The 22,751-nt window shown below is 36.4% G+C and overlaps 1 protein-coding gene across 2 annotated transcripts in view; it reads left to right on the forward strand.

Annotated features, from left to right (window-relative positions):
- Positions 1-22,751, forward strand: part of STK26 (serine/threonine kinase 26) — a 63,591-nt gene that overhangs the window by 7,139 nt on the left and 33,701 nt on the right. The window contains exon 1 of one of the 2 annotated variants that reach the window (XM_082445379.1): positions 8,399-11,349. The exons of the other annotated variant lie outside the window; for it this stretch is intronic. Coding sequence (XP_082301505.1) covers positions 11,335-11,349 — 15 coding nt within the window. The 5' untranslated portion in view covers positions 8,399-11,334. Of the gene's footprint in view, positions 1-8,398; positions 11,350-22,751 lie in introns of those variants that run through there. 2 annotated transcript variants of the gene reach the window in all.

Consider the following 22,751-nt stretch of genomic DNA (forward strand, 5'->3'; position numbering starts at 1 on the left):
TTACTTCTCTGTCCCAGCTGTTACATTAGAAAGAATCTGATACATTTCACTGATATTAAGGTGTTTTTGATTAGTGGCTCACTGTGTGACCTCTCCCATGGATGTTCACATGTTACAGGAAGTAATGCCTTTTAAAAAGAAATATAATAGTAGAATTTCAAACTGCTTGGTGATAATTTTTGAATGAATTGTATCTTCTGAAAGAGTCGTGGTTTTACTCATTTGTTGCTAGAAAGCAGAGTTAGGAGAACAAAAACTAACACTATTATTAGGTGTGATGCAACAAACTCCTTTTCATTTCTTGTAGTTAAGACCCAAAGAATTTCTACCACAGGTACATATACAAGAATGTCTCTGGAGGAATGCCATGAGGTAACTCATTTTTAAAAGAACAAAAATCAATAAAATACGCACAGCTAAAATTTTCACTCCATCTTATGTACATTTCTCATTTGGTCATCTGCCACTTTAGACTAAGGTGTTATATGGTAGGGACCACAGAAAGCAAACATTTAAATACGATATTAACTAATTCCTCTCAACAATCTTATGAAATAGGAAGAGTTCTCCAATAGGAAAATGACTTCAAATTTATATTTAAAAACAGAAGAGCACATTGCTGGCCAACACTACCCATCATCCTCTTTGTTTTCCCTCCCCCAAATCCCATATATTTCAAGCAGATCTTCTGAAATGCACATTCAGAGAAACCAGGAAACCTAGTGCAGAGCAGATCCCATCCTTCTCCTCTATTCCTGCTTGTCTCTCCCCATTACCTCTCACCAGCGTTTACCTTACTGGGGATAGAGCTATACTCCCCCTCAGCCTTTTCTGGACTTGTTCCAGCATACTTCTGACAGCAGCCCGCTGGCCTTTCTTTTCCTTGGTTTATCATACGATCGTGGATTAGAATGATCCGTGTCCTAAAATATTGGATTAGCCATTGGTACGACAGCTTTGGATATTCTAGCAAAATATGAACAAAATTGTGGTTCATACTTCCTGGGGACTAGAGTAAACAAAACTATAGACAGCTTAGGTGTAAGAGTTAAAAATATTCTAATTATCTTTTTTAAAATGTCCACTCTCCTCCTTTTTGATCAAGTAACTTCAAGAATGTGCTGCTGAGGAAATCCAAGGCATTGTGTTTTTATCTTTTTCTCACGAAAAATGTTTACAGAAAAAAACTTCTCAACCTTTCTTTAAGATCCTTGTAACAGAGAGCGTGTGTTCTTAGTGGTATTTTTCCCCCTCCCCCTTTCACCTGTTTTATAAAAAAGTGAGGAAAAGAAATCTGTAAAACCCTATCAATTTAAAATGTAAAGGACCGAAAAAAGTAGGGTTCAAATCAACTATCATTGAATTTTTCAATTTGTTTATTACAGAACAATAGAGTGTCTAGCTGAAGAATAACAGTTGCTTTGAATTATAGAAATAGCTTCCCAGTATCAACTTAATGAAGTTTTTACTGGATTTGAAATCCATACCATACTAGGTATGTTAGGGAATTTCTAAGCACACTAGTGAATTACTCTACCAGATTTCAATAGTGCCTGGTAACACAATCCTAGGAGTGAATTTTTGGCAGGTGGAGTAAAGACTTCAAGGACATTTAGACGCATCCAGATTTTTCTTTGAAAATGCATTTTTGAGTTGCCCTGTTAGTGCCTTTTTATCCCCCTCCCCCGGCTTTCCATTAAGCCATTGGCTTTGGGACATATCACTTTACAGTATGTTATATTAAGCTAGGATTTAACTGCTTGCTGCAGTATAGTATAAATAACATAGCAGTGGGTGATGGGGAAGGGATGGGCAACATAGATAATCAAGTGGGGCATAAGTTGTTATTAATGCAAGAAAATTTGGGGCAGCTGAGCCAGTAGAAACCATAAAGTCATAATTTCTTCCCAGAGCTAGGTTCATCATTATTGTTGCCCCCTAGAGCTGGGAAACTTTCTGGCCTCCCTGGTCTCAATTTCCTGCTGCCTGCCTTAACTTTAAGTAGAAGCATAAAAGAAACCAATCAGCAAAGCATGCACACATGCTACTAAGTATAGGGCTAGAAAATAGAACTTTGACCTCTTGTGGTTAAGGAGACTACAGTCAGTGTGTCTGGCAGCCTCAGGGAAAGAAGCATATTTCAAATGTATGCTTTTTAAGTGCTACCAACCCCATGGGAAGAACAGTTAGCAAGCTCATTAATTAGGGTCCTGTTTGCTTCTCTAGTTTTATTTCAAATCCTTTGAACTTTGCTCTGAGCCTTCCTATGTGCCTGTCAGTTAATGGTAATGTATTAGACTTTCCCAAGTTGGACGCTGGTGATCCAGGTTTAATGTTTTTACACGCTTAGTCTTCATGAAACAACTAGGTGTGATTTAAGCTAGAAAATTATTAGCAGCAAAGTTTGGAAGACCCACATTGTGTAGGACATAGTGCTTGATACCTATCTTTGAGATACAAAAAGTATAAAGGAGTCCCTGACCTCAAGAAGTTTATACTGAAACTGAAGAGAGTAGACATCTACACATTTAGGCATCTAACAGTGCAGAGCAATAGTAATGAATCCCAAATGTGATAGAAACTGATATAGTAGCATTCCAAGGAAGATCAGACTAAGGAAGGGAATTATCATTTATAGAATGCCTTTATGCTAGGCACTTGTGCTTTTGCCACTGCACTACCTTACTTCTAGGCAGGGCGTCCCTGAACAGACCCTTAAAGGAGAGTGGGAGACAGGCAGGAGAAAAGGCATAAAGGGACACACACAAGGTTCCTTCCATAACAGAGGTGTGAGGTCGGTGCTTGTTGTCATGAACTACGTTAGGACCAAATTATGAAAGGCCTTGAATGCCAGACTGAGACAGTTGTTTTTAACTCAGTCTAGAGCAAGTTGTTGTTGTTGGTTTTTTGTTGTTGTTGTTGTTTTTTAATCAAGAAAGTGAACTGATGAAAGCAATCGTTCGTTGTTTGTTTTTGGAAGATTACATTAGGCTTCCAACCTAACAGGCTGGGTTGGAGAGGGAAAGGCTAGATATAATAAGTGGATGTTGTAATAGCCCAGGCTTTAGCTGTTAAGGGTGTGATCTAGGGCAGTGATGGTCAAGCTTGAGCATGTATCAGAACCACCTGGAGGGTTTGTTAAAACACAGATTGCCAGGCCCCATCTCCAGAGTTTCTTTTTTTGTTTTCCTTTTTTTTTAAACATCTTTATTGTAGTATAATTGCTTCACAATGTTGTGTCAGTTTCTGCTGTATAACAAAGTGAATCAGCTATATGTATACATATATCCCCATATCTCCTCCCTCTTGCGTCTCCCTCCCACCCTCCCTATCCCACCTCTCTAGTTGGTCACAAAGCACCGAGCTGATCTCCCTGTGCTGTGCAGCTGCTTCCCACTAGCTATCTATTTTACATTTGGTAGTGTATATATGTCCATGCCACTCTCTCACTTTGTCCCAGCTTACCCTTCCCCCTCCCCATGTCCTCAAGTCCATTCTCTACGTCTGCGTCTTTATTTCTGTCCTGCCTCTAGGTTCATCAGAACCTTTTTTTTTTTTTTTTAGATTTCATGTATATGTGTTAGCATATGGTATTTGTTTTTCTCTTTCTGACTTACTTCACTCTGTATGACAGACTCTAGGTCCATCCACCTCACTACAAATAACTCAGTTTTGTTTCTTTTTATGGCTGAGTAATATTCCATTGTATATATGTGCCACATCTTCTTTATCCATTCATCTGTCAATGGACATTTAGGTTGCCTCCAGAGTTTCTGATTCAAGTAGGTCTGCAGTGTCCGTGAATTTGCATTTCTAATGAGTTCCTAGCTGCTCCGCTGGTCTGGGGACCACTCTGAACACCACGTAAGGAAGACTTGACAGACCTTGGTGACTAATTGGATATGGGAAGGGCAAAAACGTGATGGGAGAGTAAAGACTCAAAGATATTGCCAAGTTTGGGAGAAAATGGGTTTATTTTTAAAAGTTGAATTTGAAGCACTGGCCACACAACCAAGCAGAAGCAATTAGTAACAGGTTTGTTCAGGAGTGAAGATGGAGATGGGAGGTCCTACATGGAGAGAGATAGTAGATGAAATTGTGAGAAATCAAAATAACATGATTTTCAATCATCCTTCCAAGAAGCTGAACTCAATTTTGTATTAAGTTTTGTAGTTTCCAAAATCTCGCTGTCACCCACCACTTCTGTGTTCCTTGATCCAGGTAGGTTTGACAGCTCAGTAAATGCTCTTCAAATGCAAACACTTTTATTAAGAACATGAAATCTATTTATGCTTATACTTGTGAAAATGCAATTTGGCTAAAGTGACATAAAATGCCAGTTTCCTAAATGCCAGTAAGTGGCACCATTTACTCCAAAGATAGACATTTTAAAGACTTTTTCCAATTTTGATACATCTCATCAATTTTGTTGTACAGAATCCCTTTCCCTCACTCTGTATTAACCCCCCCCCAAAAAAAACCCAGATGTAATAACTCTGAGCTGCTATTATGTCAAAAATACCCATTCAAAGTTATCATATTCCAAAGCCACCTTGTGTTTACATATGGAAATTCTTGGAGGGGAGAGGAAGTTACTTCTGAATCATTACGGAAATATCAAACCACTTCCTAAATGGCCTTTCTGACTCCAGCTTCTGCTCTCTAAAATATTCTCTATACCTGTCAGATTAATATATTACCACTTGCCAACAGGTACCATGTAGGAAAGCTCAGAGCTCAGTTTCAACAAAGGATTAGAACTGAAAATAAGAGAAGCAAATGGGCCTACTTAATGAGTTTGCCAACACCAAACAATGTGAGCAAACTTGATTCCCCACTTCATTCACCAGCCTTGGACCTAAGTCACTTTTCAATTTCTAAAATGAACACACAGGTAACAAAACTGAAATTATCCTTCAGAATCAAAGATGTGCCACCAGTGAGGATGTTGAAAAACATGTGTAGAAATGTACCTCTAAACACATTTTAGGTGATGTTTAATTACCATTAAAATAAGGTCCTTGAGTGCCTAGGGGACTTTCTCCCCCTTTAGGGAATACAATTTGTTTGGGTGTAAAATTCTGATATGTTTACCTTATACCTCTCACCTCTTTTGGGGTAGCTATCTCTTTTCCAGGATACTTAATTACTTTTGTGACCCATTTTTCATGATTTTGGACGGTAAATTAAGTTTTCATTGGGGAAAATTGATGGAGGCTGTGTGTATATGCACATGAAATGTATATTGTGCATGAAGTATATTTTGTGTTCGAAAACACTTTTGATCTATTCAAGAAAATGAGGCTCAACATTGGCCAGTAGAGTTTTTAGTCAGCTGTACCAAATTTAGACATAACTATTTTAAAAAGTAGAAAAGTGCATTGTCAAAATAAAAATGGGTAAAAGATAGGATGGTCACTAAGTTCAAGAAGCAGAAAATGATGATTTGGTAATGTCATTTAAGAAGGTCTGCATATAAAAGGAATTCAGTAAAATTGATGTAAAAATTATGTACTCAGTAAAAATTATGGTATCCATGGATTTGCTAAATATTTTTATTATATAGTAAATATATAGAGTTCTTTACCACCTTTAAAAAGATTTATAAAAATCTTTAAATATGTATTTATAAAAGGTAAATACATATGCATATATGTACCTATGACTAAATACATAACAGTGTTATCAGGATTTTACACGTTGCGGTTTTATCATCACTAGTTCCTTTTTCTGTCTTTAATATTTAAACTATTACTATTCTTAAAGAAATTGGACTCACAGCAGTCTATTCCATACAGGAAACAGATCATGGGAAACAACTTTTAATGAAATTCAGTACCAGTGTTAAGCTGTTTTAGTGAATTAAAATTGGATTGAACATTACGTAGGATTATATTTATCAAGATTCTCAATTCTCTGCTTAATTTCTCCCATAGAATAGTCTTACAGAGAGTCATTGCATCAAAGGAACTGCTTTTGATAGATATAAATCTGTTTACCTATTAGTAAAATCAGAGGCATGTGAGCAGTATACAAATGACTTCTGGTTAACAGAAACTTGTGATCATTGTCTAAGCTCTTATTTTGAAGCTAAAATTGTTATAGGTACTTTACACTAGATTCTAAGGTGATAGGGAATGGAGGGGGTTAGGGCATTGGATTCTGTTTTAGTGGCAAACAAAATCTCATACAGGAGAGCTGCTTTTTTTTTTTTTAACTATTTATCTCTTCATGAAAAATGGTGACTGTCACTGAAAGATCTTTTTTTTACTCTGTCACAGGCTTCCCAAAGGGCACATAAAATGAAAACGTGGGATTTGACTAGTTAAATAGTGAATCAGGTTTTAGCATAGGTGACACCTCCATCGTCGTCTTTTCGGACTGTGATTTCTGGTAATAGCAAGTGAAAAAAACTTACCGCTGTTGCTATGGCTCTTCTATCTGCTGAGGTTCAGGCATCGTTTTGGAGGCTGCAGTGTAAACCGTGCTTTGGGAAGGTAGAATTTCATAATACCAGAGGATTCCTGCTGCCTCATGAGCAGACAGAAAATGTAGGTGAGGGAAAAGGTGTTGGACACTGGAAGAAGAGAAAGACAGTATTTCCTAGGAAGGGAAAAAGTAGTCTTTTGCTTTAAAGATTGAGAATTCTCTCTATATTTTTTAGAATGGGAAATTTCTCTACTTTCTGCAGAGAGGAGAAAAAGCTAACAGAAAAGGAAATTGGGGAGGTAATAGTAATTCATTTCTTTCTTGTTGCTTATGACTTCTGTGATAAAAGTTACATTTACGTAATCGACTTGTTATGGCAAGAAAATGTAAAGAGTCTTTTGTGGTTGGGAGAAAGCTTGTGAAAGATCAGGGGGGAGAGCTGACATCATAGGGATGGTGATTTCAGCTGCTTTTCTGTTTAAGATGTGCAATATTGGTGGCGTGTGTACTGCACCAATAAATTGTTTCTAGACACTTGGAGTCATTTTGGGTGGCCTTTTTTTCCCTCTGTAGGCAAAATGAATACTTTTCATTAACACGGAAAAGTGCCAGATTATCACTGGATTATATTTGACTAATTTGGACTGTTATTTGGGGATGGGGAAGGGAAGGCTAAAGAGAAGAAATCTTTCTTCCAAATGACTGGAATTAATATGATTGTTACTTTTCCAGTAGGTTCTGGCCTTAAAATTCTCCCTCAGGGAATGATTAAAACAGTTTTTTGGAGCATTTCAAAGCTGTGTAGCATCTCAGATTTACTTTAAAATAAGTTTGCTTAATCACTTTTTAGCACCACTTGATTTATATCTTGGCTGGGAGAAGAGTTCTAGAGAAGTATGTAGTCCAATTACTTTTTTCTAAGAAGACTTATGGATACCAAATACTACATTATTCTATTGTTGGCGTTTAACTTTCCAATAGTTTAAAAGGTATAAATGTCTTCATACTTGGATAAAACCAACAACAACATTGTATTTTGCCCAGGGATTGCAGCCCCCTCCCCACTTTCCAGGATAGAGACAGCTTTCCCCCATTGTCCATCCACATGCCTGGGTTTTTTGGGAGAGTCAATCTGTATAACCCAAAGCAATTTAATTTGATTACTCTTGTGTGTTATTCTTTAATGACAGTGTGTCGTGCAGTCATAGTGTAAGTATGATCCTGATTGAAAGATAAAGCACAGTTGTAGATGATTCCAGAGTTTGAGAATTTAATTCTTTTTTCCTAGTAGGACACTAAATTGTCTTCTCCTAATTACTAGAATGAAGAATGTAGTGTATTCTCTTCCTTTATGCTGTGAAATAATGCCTGCACGCATCTCCTCAAATGTAAAACTGTGAGCTTTGGGGATTCTGCTTAGGAGTCTGGACTAGGCTATTATTTATAAAAGATAAGAGATCATGTATCCATTCCAAGCAAATTTTGAATTGGATGTAATTAATTTTCTACTGAGGCAATTAATGTGTAATTACTTTTCTACTATGTGTAATTAATTTTCTACTAAGAGGTAGTAAGGCTATAATGTTTGGCTTATGTTTTGTACAAAAGGAAGTTTCCTTGAAATTTTGGATTTTCCCCTCTCCCTTGTAAATATTTTTGAATGCCTGTATTTTTAAAAAATAATGATCACCTTCTTCCAGTAGTGTTTTTGGAGTTTTGTTAATCTAATGCAGCCTTTCTCAATTGCAATTGTCATTCTGCACCACAAAACAGAGACAGTGGTATGAGTTAATGTTTTCTCAATTCTCCCAAGAAGGACACAACTAAAACCATTCTAGATGCACTAGAGAGGAGTTTATTACACACAGTAGATTCCTTAGAGCAGCAGTTGGCAAACTAGAGCCAAGGGCCAAATCCTGCCTGCAGTCTGTGTGTAGCCTGAAAGCTAAAAAAATTTTTTTTTTTTTACATTTTAAAGAGTTGTTAAAAAAGAATATGTGACAGAGACCACAGACTGTACCTGGCCCACAAAGCCTTTAAGACATTTACTACGTGGCCCTTTGCAGAAGAAGTTTGCCAAACCCTGTCTTAGGGCATGGAACCTCATTGAGAATTGCTGATCTAAAAAAAGGAAGCATTTTATAGTATTTTCTCTGGGATTAGGTTTACAGTAAGATAATAGGAAAGTTTCTCTTTTTGAGGTAACTGACTTGTATATTGGTCCCATTATCGTAATGCTTAATTCAAGGAAAGACTCCAGATCATAGTTAATAGGGAAATACATTTTTATTTGTTTTCTAGACAAAAATTTTAATGGTTGAGTGATATAGAAAGTTCTGTTGGTAACAAAAATGAATGATAAATTATGTGTATGTATATACAAATATATTTTAATATTTTTCTTAGTTTCTATAGCAAGAAAATAAAAGTGATTGAATTTTATAGGACTATGAGGGAGGGCACTGATTGCTTTTCACTATTTTAAATTAAGGGGCTATATCTATTAGAGAAGGAAAGTGAATAGAGAGTATTAGGTGTCAGATATAATCACATTTGTTTCCTCCTTGTACTGAATAAGTGTCTTCACCCTACAATTAACATCTCAGGTACCTTGTCAGCAGTAAGGAGAATAGTACTTAATCAAAACTGCATTAAAATTATTAGATCACCGCATATGGAGTAATCAGGCTCTACCAAATGCCACTTAACTACTTGATTTAGTAGGGGAGGTGCCATCAGCCATAAAACATATATTGGTCAATCACAAAATTATCAAGGGAGAAAAAGACCAGCAGGCATTATTTGTAATTTGCTGCTGATTTCCTTTATCTCCATATTTAGTTAATCATGAAGTTCTAGCAGTGTTTTTTTCTTGGGAAATGTCAGACATCATCGCTTCTTTTATCATGCCTTTCTGGCCTCTGTCACTAAATACACTTGGAAAGTTGTGTTGACAACTTTCCAAGGCAACGTGCAGAAATAAGGAAACTACCTGAAACACAGACTTTATTTTTTCACTCATCTGCTAGAAGCTTTCAGTGGCTCCCTACTAACCTGATCAGAAATTCCTAGGATGGATGAGTCATGTGAGGCTTCTGAGATGGTCAGGAAAGGCATCACTGGTTGGCTGAGCTGGCTTTAAGACTGGGTGGGAAGAAGGGAAAGAAAGGAAGGGAATGAAATTAGGCAAGACAAGAAAAGACAAATGGACTTCTAAGGTTGTGTCTTTCAAAATCTTCTGTGGGTCCTTTTGGGGAGGGCCATAAAGATTTGTTTGGTGAATGGTACTTTATCTCTGGTTAGGACTGTAAAATGATAGGGTACCAGTCAGCTCAAGTTGTAGATCACAGATCTTTTTGGGTAGCATACTGTTCAAAGCATTCTAATTACTTTGAATTGCTCATCAAGATTATTTTCGTTATGGCAATTCAAAAACTAATTAAGGAACTTTGCCATTTGTCTGCATCCTGAGGTTACTTGTTTGTCATTGCCCCACCCTACCCCATCCCCAGCTAGAAATCACTCATTATAAAATCAAAACCGCCAAGTATTTTATAAAGATCACTTCCAGTTCTAAAATCCTATGGTCCTTTAAAGTTTCTAAACAGATTGTATGGCATATTTTTTGGAGGAAAAAAATCAGATTTTGTACATGTATTCAGATTTGGTACTGGATGTTGATTATCCTTATTGGAGAATTACAGTTTCGTTAAGTTGATTGCAAAGTGAACGGGACCATATATTTCAACTACTAAAATATATTACCTTAGCCATGGTTTTATGGAGAACATGTAAACAGCCTTATGTTTATAATGGTATTTCTTAAAGATTAAAAAATTCAACTCATATTAGTAGGTATCTCATAATTTCAGTAGCATTTTCCCCTTTATTTGAAAATTTAATTTTTCTAATATTGTGCTTTGATGACATGAATAGATTTCAGCAATGTCAGCACAGATCAATGGGGATTAAAAACTGAAGAATCTGTACCTTTAGGGATAGGGATTAGAACATTCACAAATGTTATTGACAGTGGGGTGTAGGGTAGGATGGAGATGGGTTTGAGAAACTTTAGTTCAGGAAAAGCTGATGAACTCTGAGCAGAGATTAATTTATAATAAAGAGAAGAAGAGTTCTCTAAGCTGAAATTCTTTGGGAAAATGGAAATATGGCAATATTTAGGACTTTTTTTTTTCAAATGAACTGGTACTCCCTGTGCAAAGGAAAGGGGATACTGATGATAAAATCCTCATCAGTGAGGATGTTGAAATCCAGCCCCTGTTTTGTTAATGTAACAAATTTGTTGATGCGAGCTAATTTCTCATATATGTTGAGTGTATCGTGGTGCGGGGCACAGAACTAACTTATGCTCACTTGTAGTAGTTCTTCTTAGCTTAGGTTTTCAGGTACAACTGTTACACATACACATCCCACTTTACTTAGTTTCTGAGTGTATTCCTATTTATTAATGCACTGCTCCAATTCTTTTAAAGAAGTAGATAGGGCATAAAAAATAATAAACATTATTCTTTTAGCCATGCACCCATACACACACATAAGCACACATTGTGATGATATTTTTCACTTTGGGGAAATGAAAAGTGGGAAATGGATTGTTGAAAAATTAGAGAGCATTCTTTTAGAGCATTCTATAATCTCCTCTCTGCTCCATTCTTAGGGTTTGCCAAGATTAAAATTGTTTGCTATTGACACATCATGCCATCGGTATCATTTTCTTGGGATCAAAGAATGTTAAAGCCAGCAGGACCCAAGAGATAAATTTCCTTAGTCCTAAGATTCCATTGGGTAACTCCTTGCAAATACTATTTGATTAAATTCGTTCAAAGTATAGATTTGATTAAAGAGGGAAATGTTGGAAGGAAATTATACTGCAACCACTTTCTCATGCAGAATGAAAAAGTAAGTCTATGTAAAATTCCACTTTTTCAGTGTTAATTTTCTAAAAGAACTCATGGTGTTAATAATTTAGTGCTGTGCTTACAAGCTTCAAACCTATTGATTTTAATTGGAGTTCCACATCGAGAAGGAAGATAGACAGTGAGCAAATCAATTTTGTTTTAATCCAATGCATTTAAATAAGTGTGTTGAAGATTCACCATAACATTATCCATGATAGTTTGATATTTGCTATAAGGGGCCTCTGCCTTAGATTCTATCCAAAGGTGTTTATTTCTGAAAGTGCTAGAATGGCATCCTTTAATTTTGCCTCCAGTATGGATAGCATAAAATGAGGCTCTCAGTGTCCATCATGTTAAAGTGCCCTGTGTGGGTTTGATTAAATAATGGCCTGTTTTATCATTTATACATTAGCAGAATCTTTGTCTTCCTCTCATTGTATAGCCTTGTCCTCCTTTCCAAATGAGTATTTTATAGTTAGAGCTTGTTATCAATCCCAAGCCATATTTATATAATATCCTGTCTAGTCAGTAATAATCCCTTTAACTTTAACCTTAATGTTTATGGTTAAACCCGATCCTTGATTGAATTGTGCATTTCTATATGTGTTCAGCCCAACTAAATTAAAAGAAATGTTCGGCAGAGTGATACACAGACTGTGGCCTCTAATCTTTGCATTAGTGTATGACATCATGCGAGACTCTCTAGGACATACAGTAGTCATGTGGCTCTGTTTAATAGTGATTACAGATGTGCTTCCAGAATCAGATTTCCATATGCCACTGAGGTGCATCCTTTTGTGTATGGTTCCTACCAACTCTCCTTTGAGTATAGCTCCATATTATTTCACGAATTGCTGTTTTGCAACCCAAAGAGCTCCCCGGTAGAAAGGAAAAAACTCAAAGTTGTCACTTTGGAAAGTTTTTATTATGTCAATCACATGTGAGAATAGGGATTGACTTAGAATCTCATACCTATTTTAACATCCTTCAGTTTATTGAATGTAATCTTCCTTGTACTGAAAGTCAGAACTCAAATTGCAAATGGAAGGATAACCTCATGCCAAAGATTTCATCTTAGGAGGGCGCCCAGGTAAGCATCCTAAAAACATTCAAGAGCCACAGTATACGAAGTACTGTACTGGGTGCTGTGAGGGTACCTGGTGCTTAGTGAGATAGAGCCCCAACCTCAATGAGCTTACTCATTAGAAAATAGCAATAGAAAAGTCATGGCAATGAAAGAGAATGCAAAAATAATGAAATGCATGCTGTAATGGAGGCTCAAGCAAAGGGCTGTGGGAGGGCAGAAGGTGAAACAATTGATTTTGTTTGGGTGATCAGGTTCCCCTGGGGAGTTCGGAAGGTGGTTTTTTGTTTGTTTGTTTTCATTAGAGATGCGGATTTCCAGAGGAGCCATAGGGTGTTGTTGACTGCGAAAATGGCATGGCCTAAAGGCTCAAACATAAGAAAGTAGAATTGTGCCCCAATGGAACATTGCATTTGTTTGTACGTCTAAGCTACTACTTACTGAAGCATTGGGTTTGAGATACGGTAAGATATCCCTGAAATTTTCCCTTTGGGCCTTTAGTTTTGTTGGATGTTCTAGTTCTGTATATGGGCAAATGTAACTGCATTAGTTTCTGCATGCCACTTTACTTTCTGAATGAATTTACAATTAAAAGAAGAGGAAGATGAATATAACCTTAGGTCCTGTATGAGCTGAACTCCTGGCTCCCCTTGACTTCCTTGGAGCAGTCACTCACGTATAATGGGGCATGGCCAGTGTGAGGGGCCAGAGGTCAGTCTGGATTGTAGTTCACTCTGCTACTCTTTATCCATCCATCCTTGGTTTCTGAGCCTGCTTCATTATAGTATCAGAGAGTTGGAACTTGAATGCAGCCTACTCTAATTCTGAATTTCTTACTGCAACAATGGGATAGTATATACTTTTCATTTGAGCCACTGTATACCACTGTAGAGTTGGCCATGTGGCCAGTGCCAGTTCATCCCTTACTTTAATGATTGCTTCAAAACTAGAGTTGGCAACTGCTAGTGATAGAAGGAGGGGAACAAAGGGATTTGGCTTCTAATACCTCACTAATTCACAGTGTCAGAACAGTAAGGGACTTAACAGTTCCCTGAGCCCACCTCTCTCCCTCATTATGCAGATGGTGAAGCTGACATTTAATCACTGATTTCTTGTAATTTCTGGGATAAGCAAAATTATGCCAATTTTGCCTGACCTCTCTGCTGTTTACCTCTGTAATACTTATAAGAAACCAGATCTCCTTTTTTCCTTTGGAATGGCTGTGAGGTCAGAGAGAAATGAGCTAAATGATGCAATGGAATCTGCATCCAGCATTTATTGTGATGATAGCCTTGACTTTTGGTTATTGAAAGAAGAACGTGATTGTTTGCAGGATGTTTCCTTCCCTTTACCTATGGATATAATTAAAGGTTTAAGGGAAATTCAGCTCCCAGAGAGTTAATCAAAAAGACAAAATTAGTTATTTCCTTTAATTTAAGAAGTCTTAGATCCAAAGATGATTTACCTGGCTGAACAAAATAATATATTTCTACTCTCAATTAAAATAATAGGAATTTAAAGATCTGGGAAATGGAGCTAATAAAAGTGCTGCCTGTTATGACTTTGTTTCTTGCTTGAGGATTTCTAAGATGGAGGAAGCTATATAATTAAATTTCTTCTCAGTCTTTCTGTAGTTCAGTTTTCTTGAGAAAAATGTGGCATGTGGTAAAGTGACAATAGAATCAAAGAAATGTTTCATTCTTCTTTACCCGATTGTACATTGGACTGTCTTACAAACTTATGTAAAGAATTGCATTCTTCACATCCCAGAATGTGTCCCGCTTACTTCATTGTTCTTCTCCTCTGATCTGAGGTTGGGTAAAAAGAAGAATGCAACTTAGGGGGCAGAGGAAGCTCTTCTCTTATCCTCTCTTGAGTAGGAGGAATTAAGATGAAGGAATATTATCAATTTTTCTTTTGTTCTTAAAGATGAAGTAGACTCTAAATTATTAATCAGGTGAAACTCTTCAAACAGCTATGTCAAAATCTTTTGTAATAATTTCAACAGAGTTATCCTTTACTAAAATATTTGCATTCTAAGTATTTTTGCTAATGAGATGCATCTAAAAACAGGAATAATAGGGCTTCCCTGGTGGCGCAGTGGTTAAGAATCAGCCTGCCAATGCAGGGAACACGGGTTTGAGCCCCAGTCCAGGAAGATCCCACATGCCGCGGAGCAACTAAGCCCGGGCGCCACAACTACTGAGCCTGTGCTCTAGAGCCCACGAGCCACAACTACTGAGCCCGAGAGCCACAACTACTGAAGCCCGCACGCCTAGAGCCCGTGCTCCGCAACCAGAGAAGCCACTGAAATGAGAAGCCCACGCACCGCAACAAAGAGTAGCCCCCCCTCGCCTCAACTAGAGAGAAAGCCTGCGCACAGCAACGAAGACCCAACGCAGGCAAAAATAAATAAATTTTTTAAAAAAACAAAGAACAGGAAAATAAAGGGAAGATGAAAAAGTACTTAAAAATTTAATTTTATTTTTGCCTTATGAACACATTTTTCTTGTTGCTGTGCACAGTATTGCTGAAAGTTTAAATTGTTGACTTTATGCTTTGCTATTAAGACCAGGGCTGCCTTGTTGCTGCCTCATCCATCTTGAAACTGCCTTTTAAGTGGGTGAGTAAAGACAAGGACTCAACTGTGAGTTTAGAAAATGCTGTCTGAAGACCACAAGGAAGCCCAGGGTTGTTTTAACTCTATCTCTGACTACATTTCATTTATGTCATTATGTACATAAAATCGAATAATTTGACTTCTACTTTATGTTGCAAAAGCAAGTTATAATTACCTTTGAGAGATGTGGGTATTCAATAAAAATAGGTTAACTAAGAACATTTTCTTTATACAAGTATTTTGAGCTCTCACAAACATGGAAATACAAACTCAAACGACTGACCACCTCAAGAGATTTGACTTTAAGCTCAATTCTTCTTGTTTAATTTGAAACACATACAGACATACTTAATTTTGATCTTAGTTCTTATTCTGTTATATGCAAAATATAGTGAAGCTAAATATTTTACTTCATAAATATAAATCACAGAGGTCTCTTAAGAATTCCATAAAATTTCATCAGATACTTGTAATATGAACCTGAGGTAAGGTAGAGAAATACTCTGCTAACATCACATTCTTCAAAAATTTAGAAAAATTTATGAGGAGTTTGCTTTATCCTTCTCATTATTAAAGTAATCTGAGTATTCACATGGTCATTTGAACAATTCTATGCCTATATAAAACCTAGCACAAAAGTATTGTCTTTATTCTTGGATAATTTCATCAATTTGAGGGTCTCTTTTCTGAACAGAACTGAAAACCTTAGTGTTAATGGTTACTGAAGTCTACAATAAATCACTGATAAAGCTGGAATTGGAGCTGTTGGCTTCCGGACATTGGGTCCTATGGGAATCATGGTATAGAATACCGTTGCTACCTTGCCTCCCACACTTTAGAGGCTAGCCCGATCCAGTCTAGTTATTGACATGGAAAAAATGGTCCAAGTATGGTAACCTTGTCAGAAAGTCAAGATTACATACTGTAAGACTCTAATATGAACTGTTTGGTAATTGTGCATATATACAGGGATCAGTCAATTGCATAGTGGTTCAAAAATTATAAGAAATCGTATTCAAAGAATAGGAAAGTCCTATTTTAAGTTTTTTCAAATTCTTCTAAGTTTAAATTTTTTTCAAATTCTTTTTTCAATTTCTTTAAATGTAGGGATATTAGTATGTAGACATTGGATAGTTGTGTGATCTGTTCATGATGGAAAATAATTTTGGTTTTATAGCAAAAGGGTATAGTTTAGGTTACAAGCTGTAGTGAAAGAACCTTAGACTTAGGAGTCAGTATACTTGGGCTCAAGTTTGAGCTTTGCCACTAGTTAATTGCCTTATATCACTGAACAATTTGTAACCTCTCTAGACTACAGTTTTTCTCCCTGTAAAAATACATTTTGGATCAATCTAAATTCCTTTTATCCTGCTAAATTCATTCCTTGCTAAATTCCTGTTCATCTCAGAGATTCTATAATTATTTTGATTCCAGGATTTCTGTTTCCCTTTTTAACCTCTCCCTACATCTACCATCATTTTGATATAAATGGCCTTAAATTTTGCAGCTTCTGTTTGGTGGTATTAACCTAGGACACAGCAGGCAAACAATAAATGCTTGTTGCTGACGATGGTGATGAGGAGTTGCATTAAATGACCATTTCCTTCCAGCTCTAAAAGCCTATGACTGTTATGGTTCTATCCAGAGAGAAGTCAATTGTGCTTAGATCATATATAGCACTTTATAAAGACAGATAGTGTCCTGTGGTATTGAACGCAAGTAGTGCTAAGGGGTAGATGGCTGTTGATTTTTAATCTTTCCCTTTTTTCTTCTGGCAATATCTTGATTAGGAAGCACGCAACAGACTTTTGAGGCCGTGTTCATAGGGCAATTGAAAAATCTTAACATACCATAATAAAACGAATTGAATTTGAGGCCTATGGAACCACTAGAGAAAGACTTATATTTCTATGCATTCTATATTGTTAAATGACATGTAATAGTACAGACGTGGAAGTAATCTAGAAAAATATTTCCTCTTTAACTTAGGAGAACTAATCTGAGCAATTTAAAGAGGTAGCTACCTGGGTATATCTCTAGTTTTTAGTACATTGTTAAGCTAATGTTTTTAGTTACTCTCTGTGATTGTCAGGGCATCCTGAGTTCATTGCAGATCGCTTCTGGTTGTTACCACTTGAGAGGCTGGAATGAGTAAGAGATATTCCTTTCTAAGCCTTGATAGCATTAGCACATTCTTTGCTCATAATTTCCTGTGTGCCCCTCCTCATTAGTGAGTCACTGATAGGCCTATACACAGATCATTCTTTGTAAAGTGCAAAAAGTATTTTATAGTCAAGAGCACTCATAGTATGGATTTTACTAAGGTTGGGAGGCAAGTGCAAAACCTAGTTTGAGGTCAGCCTTGCTTACTCTGGTTCTCGGTTTTTGAAGGTTCTTTCACCTGAACTCAACCCTTTTTGGTAAAAACTTCTGAGAAATCTATCTTCTTTTTCCTGAATCTCTTATGTTTTCACTTTCAGTTCCAGACTAGAGGGCTTACATAGCTACCTCAGATTCAAAGAAACTAGATTCTTTATCTTTGGTTCTTTCCTACCTTTGGCTTTCCAGGTCTTCATACTGCTAGAACCCCAAGACTAATTCTAATTTGGCCTACAATTTTCTTGTTTCTTCTAATCACCTATTCCTAATGTCCCCTGATGGGGTTCAGGACACACTAACCCCAAAATATAGCACTTTGGCATCTTGAATGTTTTAAGTTGAAGGAGTTTGAGAAAGACCTCCCCCACACTGCCGCCTTGAAGCAGGTCCGAAAACCCTCATTTGAGAGGCGCTCTCCCTATACCCAGAGGAAAGGAGCATCCTTATCTCCAAAGACAAGGTGACGCCAAAAAGAATCGGAACAAACAGGCGTTGCTAAGTTTCCCACAGTTTGTTGTATTTAGCTCGTACTCTTTGCCCAATCACTCTTTCCGCGACGTTCCACTCTTCATCAAACTTAGCATAACAACACACAGGTTTAACCATTTCTTTCAGTCTTCATTTCCTTATGGAGGTTCCAGTGTCATGTAAAACTTTTATTAAATTATATTCTTTTCTTCTGTTCATCTGTCGTAGTTTAAGTTGCAAACCTAGGCAGAGACCCTAAGAGGGCTGAGGAAAAATTTTTTTGCCCCTACACCCCCCCCTCCACAGTTTGTACCCATTTTCTAGAAGCTAACTAGACCTAAACTTTTACTCTTTGTCAATATTGACTGTTAACTCAAAATGGTCATCAAATACATCACAACTTATTATATACCCTATTATTACATAGACTGTATTGGGTAAAAATTATTCAAGAATACATACATAAGGAGTATGGGATATGTTGCATGAGTTTGGATAAATGTTACATGTACAGTCTTATTCGAGGTGTCCTTAGAACAAGTATAGCAGGACTTAATTTTTAAAATATAGGTATGTATATGTAAATACCAAAGTCCTCTTGGTTTTATTTTAATCTCCAAGATGTCCACTTTTAGTGTGCAGAGTTAGAAGAGAGCCACATGCTTGCCTGGGAAAAATAGGGATAATGAGTTCCCTATAATGAAGGATTCAAATTTCAGATCTGTCTGCTCAGTGGTTCCTAAATGCTGATTTTAAGACTGGTGCCAAAATGACTAGATAAAAAATAGTTTGGAGTACTTTTTTAAACAAATACTGATTCATGGGCCGTTGTCTCAGAGATTCTGAATCAGTAGTTTTGGGATGAGGCCTACGTATCTGCATTTGAAAAGATGTACTGGTGATTCTAATGTGTAGCCAGGACTGGAGAGTACTTAGGAACCCTTTAAGAGAGTTCTTCCAGCCCTCTAATTCTGTGATTTAAGTATACAAGAAGCCTTCTTCCATCTGCCCCTGACTTTCCCTTTTCTTTTCCTTTTTTAAAATTATAGTTGATTTATAATATTATAATAGTTTCAGGTATACAACATAGTGATTCAATATTTTTATAGACTATACTTCATTTAAAGTTATTACAAAATAATGGCTATAATTCCCTGAACTATACAATATATCCTTGTTGCTTATACATAGTAGTTTGTACCTCTTAATCCCCTACCCTTATCTTGCCCCTCCCCAGCCCTTCTCACCACTGGTAACCACTAGTTTGTTCTCTATATCTGTGAGTCTATTTCTGTTTTGTTATATATATTTATTTGTTTTATATTTTAGATTTCACATATAAGTGATAACATACACTGTTCATCTTTCTCTGACTTATTTCACTAAGTCCATCCATTTCCAGGTCCATCCATGTTGTTGCAAATGGCAAAACTTCATTCTTTTTGATAGCTGAGTAATATTCCATTGGATACATATACCACATCTTCTTTATCCATTCATCTATTGATGGACACTTGGGTTGTTTCCATATTTTGGCTATTTCAAGTAACGCTTCTCTGAACTTTGGGGTACATATATCTTTTTCAATTAATGTTTTCATTATCTTCGGATATATACCCAGGAGTGGGATTGCTGGATCATATGGTAGTTCTATTTTTAGTGTTTTGAAGAACCTCCAAAATGTTTGCCATAGTGGTTGCACCAATTTACATTCCCACCAGCAGTGTACAAGGGTTCCATTTTTTTAACGTCCTCGCCAACGTTTGTTATTTGTGGTCTTTTTGATGATAGCCATAATGACAGATGTGAGGTAATATCTCATTGTGGTTTTGATTCGCATTTCCCAGATGATTAGTGGTGTTGAGCATCTTTTCATGCACCTGCTGGCTGTCTGTATGTCTTCTTTGGAAAAATGTATATTCAGGTCCTTTCCCCATTTTTAAATCAGGTTGTTTGTTTTTTTGATATTGAGTTGATGAGCTGTTTATATATTTTGGATATTAACCCCTTATCAGTTATATCATTTACAAATATTTTCTCCCACTCAGTAGATTACCTGTTCGTTTTATCAATGGTTTCCTTTGCTGTGCTAAAGCTTTTAAATTTAATTACGTCCCATTTGTTTATTTTTGCTTTTATTGCCTTTGCCTGATGAGACAGATCTAAAAAAAATACTATGACTTATGTCAAAGAGTGATCTGCTATGTTTGTTTTCTTCTGGGAGTTTTATAGTTTCCAGTCTTACATTTAAGTATTTAATCCCTTTCGAGTTTATTTTTGTATGTGGTGTAAGAAAAATTTTCTAATTTCATTCTTTTACATGTAGCTGTCCAATTTTCCAGCACCACTTATTGAAGAGACTATCTTTTCTCCATTGCATATTTTTGTCTCCTTTGTCAAATTGACCATAAATGTGTGGGTTTATTTCTGGCCCTCTATTCTTTTCCATTGACTTGTGTGTCTGTTTTTATTCCAGTACCATACTGTTTTGATTACTGTAGATTTGTAGTATAGTCTGAAGTCAGGGAGCATGATACTCCAGCTTTGCTCTTTTTTCTCAAGATTGTTTTGGCTATTCAGGGTCTTTCGTGGTTCCATATAAATTTTAGGATTATTTGTTCTAGTTCTATAAAAAAAAAGTCATGGATATTTTGATAGGGATTGCATTAAATCTATAGATTGCTTTGGGTAATATAGACATTTTAACAATAACAATTCTTCCAGTCCATGACACAGGATATCTTTCCATTTCTTTGTATCATCTTCAGTTTCCTTTATCAATGTTTTATAGTTTTTAGAGTATAGGAGTTTCACCTCCTAGGTTAAATTTATTACAATTATTTTATTCTTTTTGATGCAGTTTTAAGTGGTATTGCTTCTTTAATTTCTTTTTTTGATAGTTCATTAGTAGTGTATAGAAAGCAACAGATTTCTGTATATAATTTTGTATCCTGTAACTTAACTATGTTATTTTTTTTTTTTTTTTGGTGGAGACTTTAGGGTTTTCTACATAAAGTATCATGTCATCTGCAAGTATTGTAATAACAGTTTTTACTTCTTTCCTTCCAATTTAGATGCCTTTTATTTCTTTTTTTTATCTGATTGCTGTGGCTAGGACTTCCAATACTATGTTAGAAGTGGTGAGAGGGACTTCCCTGGTGGTCCAGTGGTAAAGAATCTGCCTTCCAATGCAGGAGATGTGGGTTCAATCCCTGGCTGGGGAACTAAGATCCCAAATGCCACGGGGCAATTAAGCTCGTGTGCCACAACTAGTGAGCTGGCGCACCTCAACGAGAGAGCCCGTGTGCCTGCACACTACAGAGTCCACACGCTCTGGAGCCTACACACCACAACTAGAGAGAGAAAACCCACACGCCACAACTGGAGAGAAGCCTGCGTGCCACAACAAAGACCCCACACAGCCAAAAAAAAAAAAAGAAGTAAATAAAATAAATAAATGTTTTTAAAAAACCATATGGCCATGTGACATTAGAAAAAAAAGTGGTGAGAGTGGGCATCCTAGTCTTGTTCCTGATTTTGGAGGAAAGATGTTCAGATTTTTACCATTGAGTATGATTTTACCTGTGGGTTTGTCATAAATGACCTTTATTATGTTGATATGTGTTGCCTCTGTACCAAATTTGATGAGAGTATTTATCATGAATCGATGTTGAACTTTGTCAAAAGCTTTTTCTGCATCTATTGAGATGATCATTTGATTTTTATCCTACTATTGTTAGTGTGGTATATTACAGTGATTGATTTGCAAATATTGAACCAATCTTGCATCCCTGGAATAAATCCCGATTGATCATGGTATATGATCATTTTAAGTGTTGTATTTGGTTTGCTAATATTTTGTTGAGGATTTTTGAATCTATATTCATCAACGATATTGGCCTAAAATTTTCTTTTCTTATAGTGTTTTTGTATGGTTTTGGTGTCACAGTAGTGGTGACCTTGCAGAATGAATTTGGGAGTGTTCCATCCTCTTCAATTTTTTGGAATAGTTTAAGAAGGATAGGTATTAGCTCTTCTTTATATGTTTGGTAGAATTACCCTGTGAAGCCATCCAATCCTGGATTTTTGTTTACTGGGAGTTTTTCTTATTACAAATTCAGTTGCACTAGTAGTGATCAATCTGTAAATTCTCTGTTTCTTCTTAATTCAGCCTTTGCGGGTTGCATGTTTCTAGAAATTTGTACATTTCTTCTAGATATGCAATTTATTGGCATATAACTGTTGGTAGTACTCTCTTATGATTTGTTGTACCTCTGTGATATCACTTGTAATTTCTCCTCTTTCCTTCTGTATTTCGTTTTATTGGGGTCCTCTTTTCCTCTTAGTAGACGTTTATCAGTTTCTTTTATCTTTTCAAAACAGCAAGTCTTAGTTTCATTTATTTTTTTCTGTTGTTACTTAGGCTCTATTTTATTTATTTCTTCTATGATCTTTATTATTTCCTTCTTTCTGCTGATGTTCAGCTTTGTTTGTTCTATTTCTATTCCTTTAGATTGTAGGTTAGGCTGTTTGAGATTTTTTTTTTCTTGAGGAAGGCCTTTATCACTATAAACTTGCCTCTTAGAAATGCATTTGCTGCTTCCAATAGATTTTTTTTAACATCTTTATTGGAGTATAATTGCTTTACAATGGTGTGTTACTTTCTGCTTTATAACAAAGTGAATCAGCTATACATATACATATATCTCCATTCTCCTCCCTCTTGCATCTCCCTCCCACCCTCCCTATCCCACCCCTCTAGGTGGTCACAAAGCACCAAGCTGATCTCCCTGTGCTATGTGGCTGCTTCCCACTAGCTAGCTATTTTACATTTGGTAGTGTATATATGTCC

This window comes from Balaenoptera physalus (genome assembly GCF_965194825.1).
Source record: "Balaenoptera physalus genome assembly, chromosome: X".
NCBI classification, from domain to species: domain Eukaryota; kingdom Metazoa; phylum Chordata; class Mammalia; order Artiodactyla; family Balaenopteridae; genus Balaenoptera; species Balaenoptera physalus.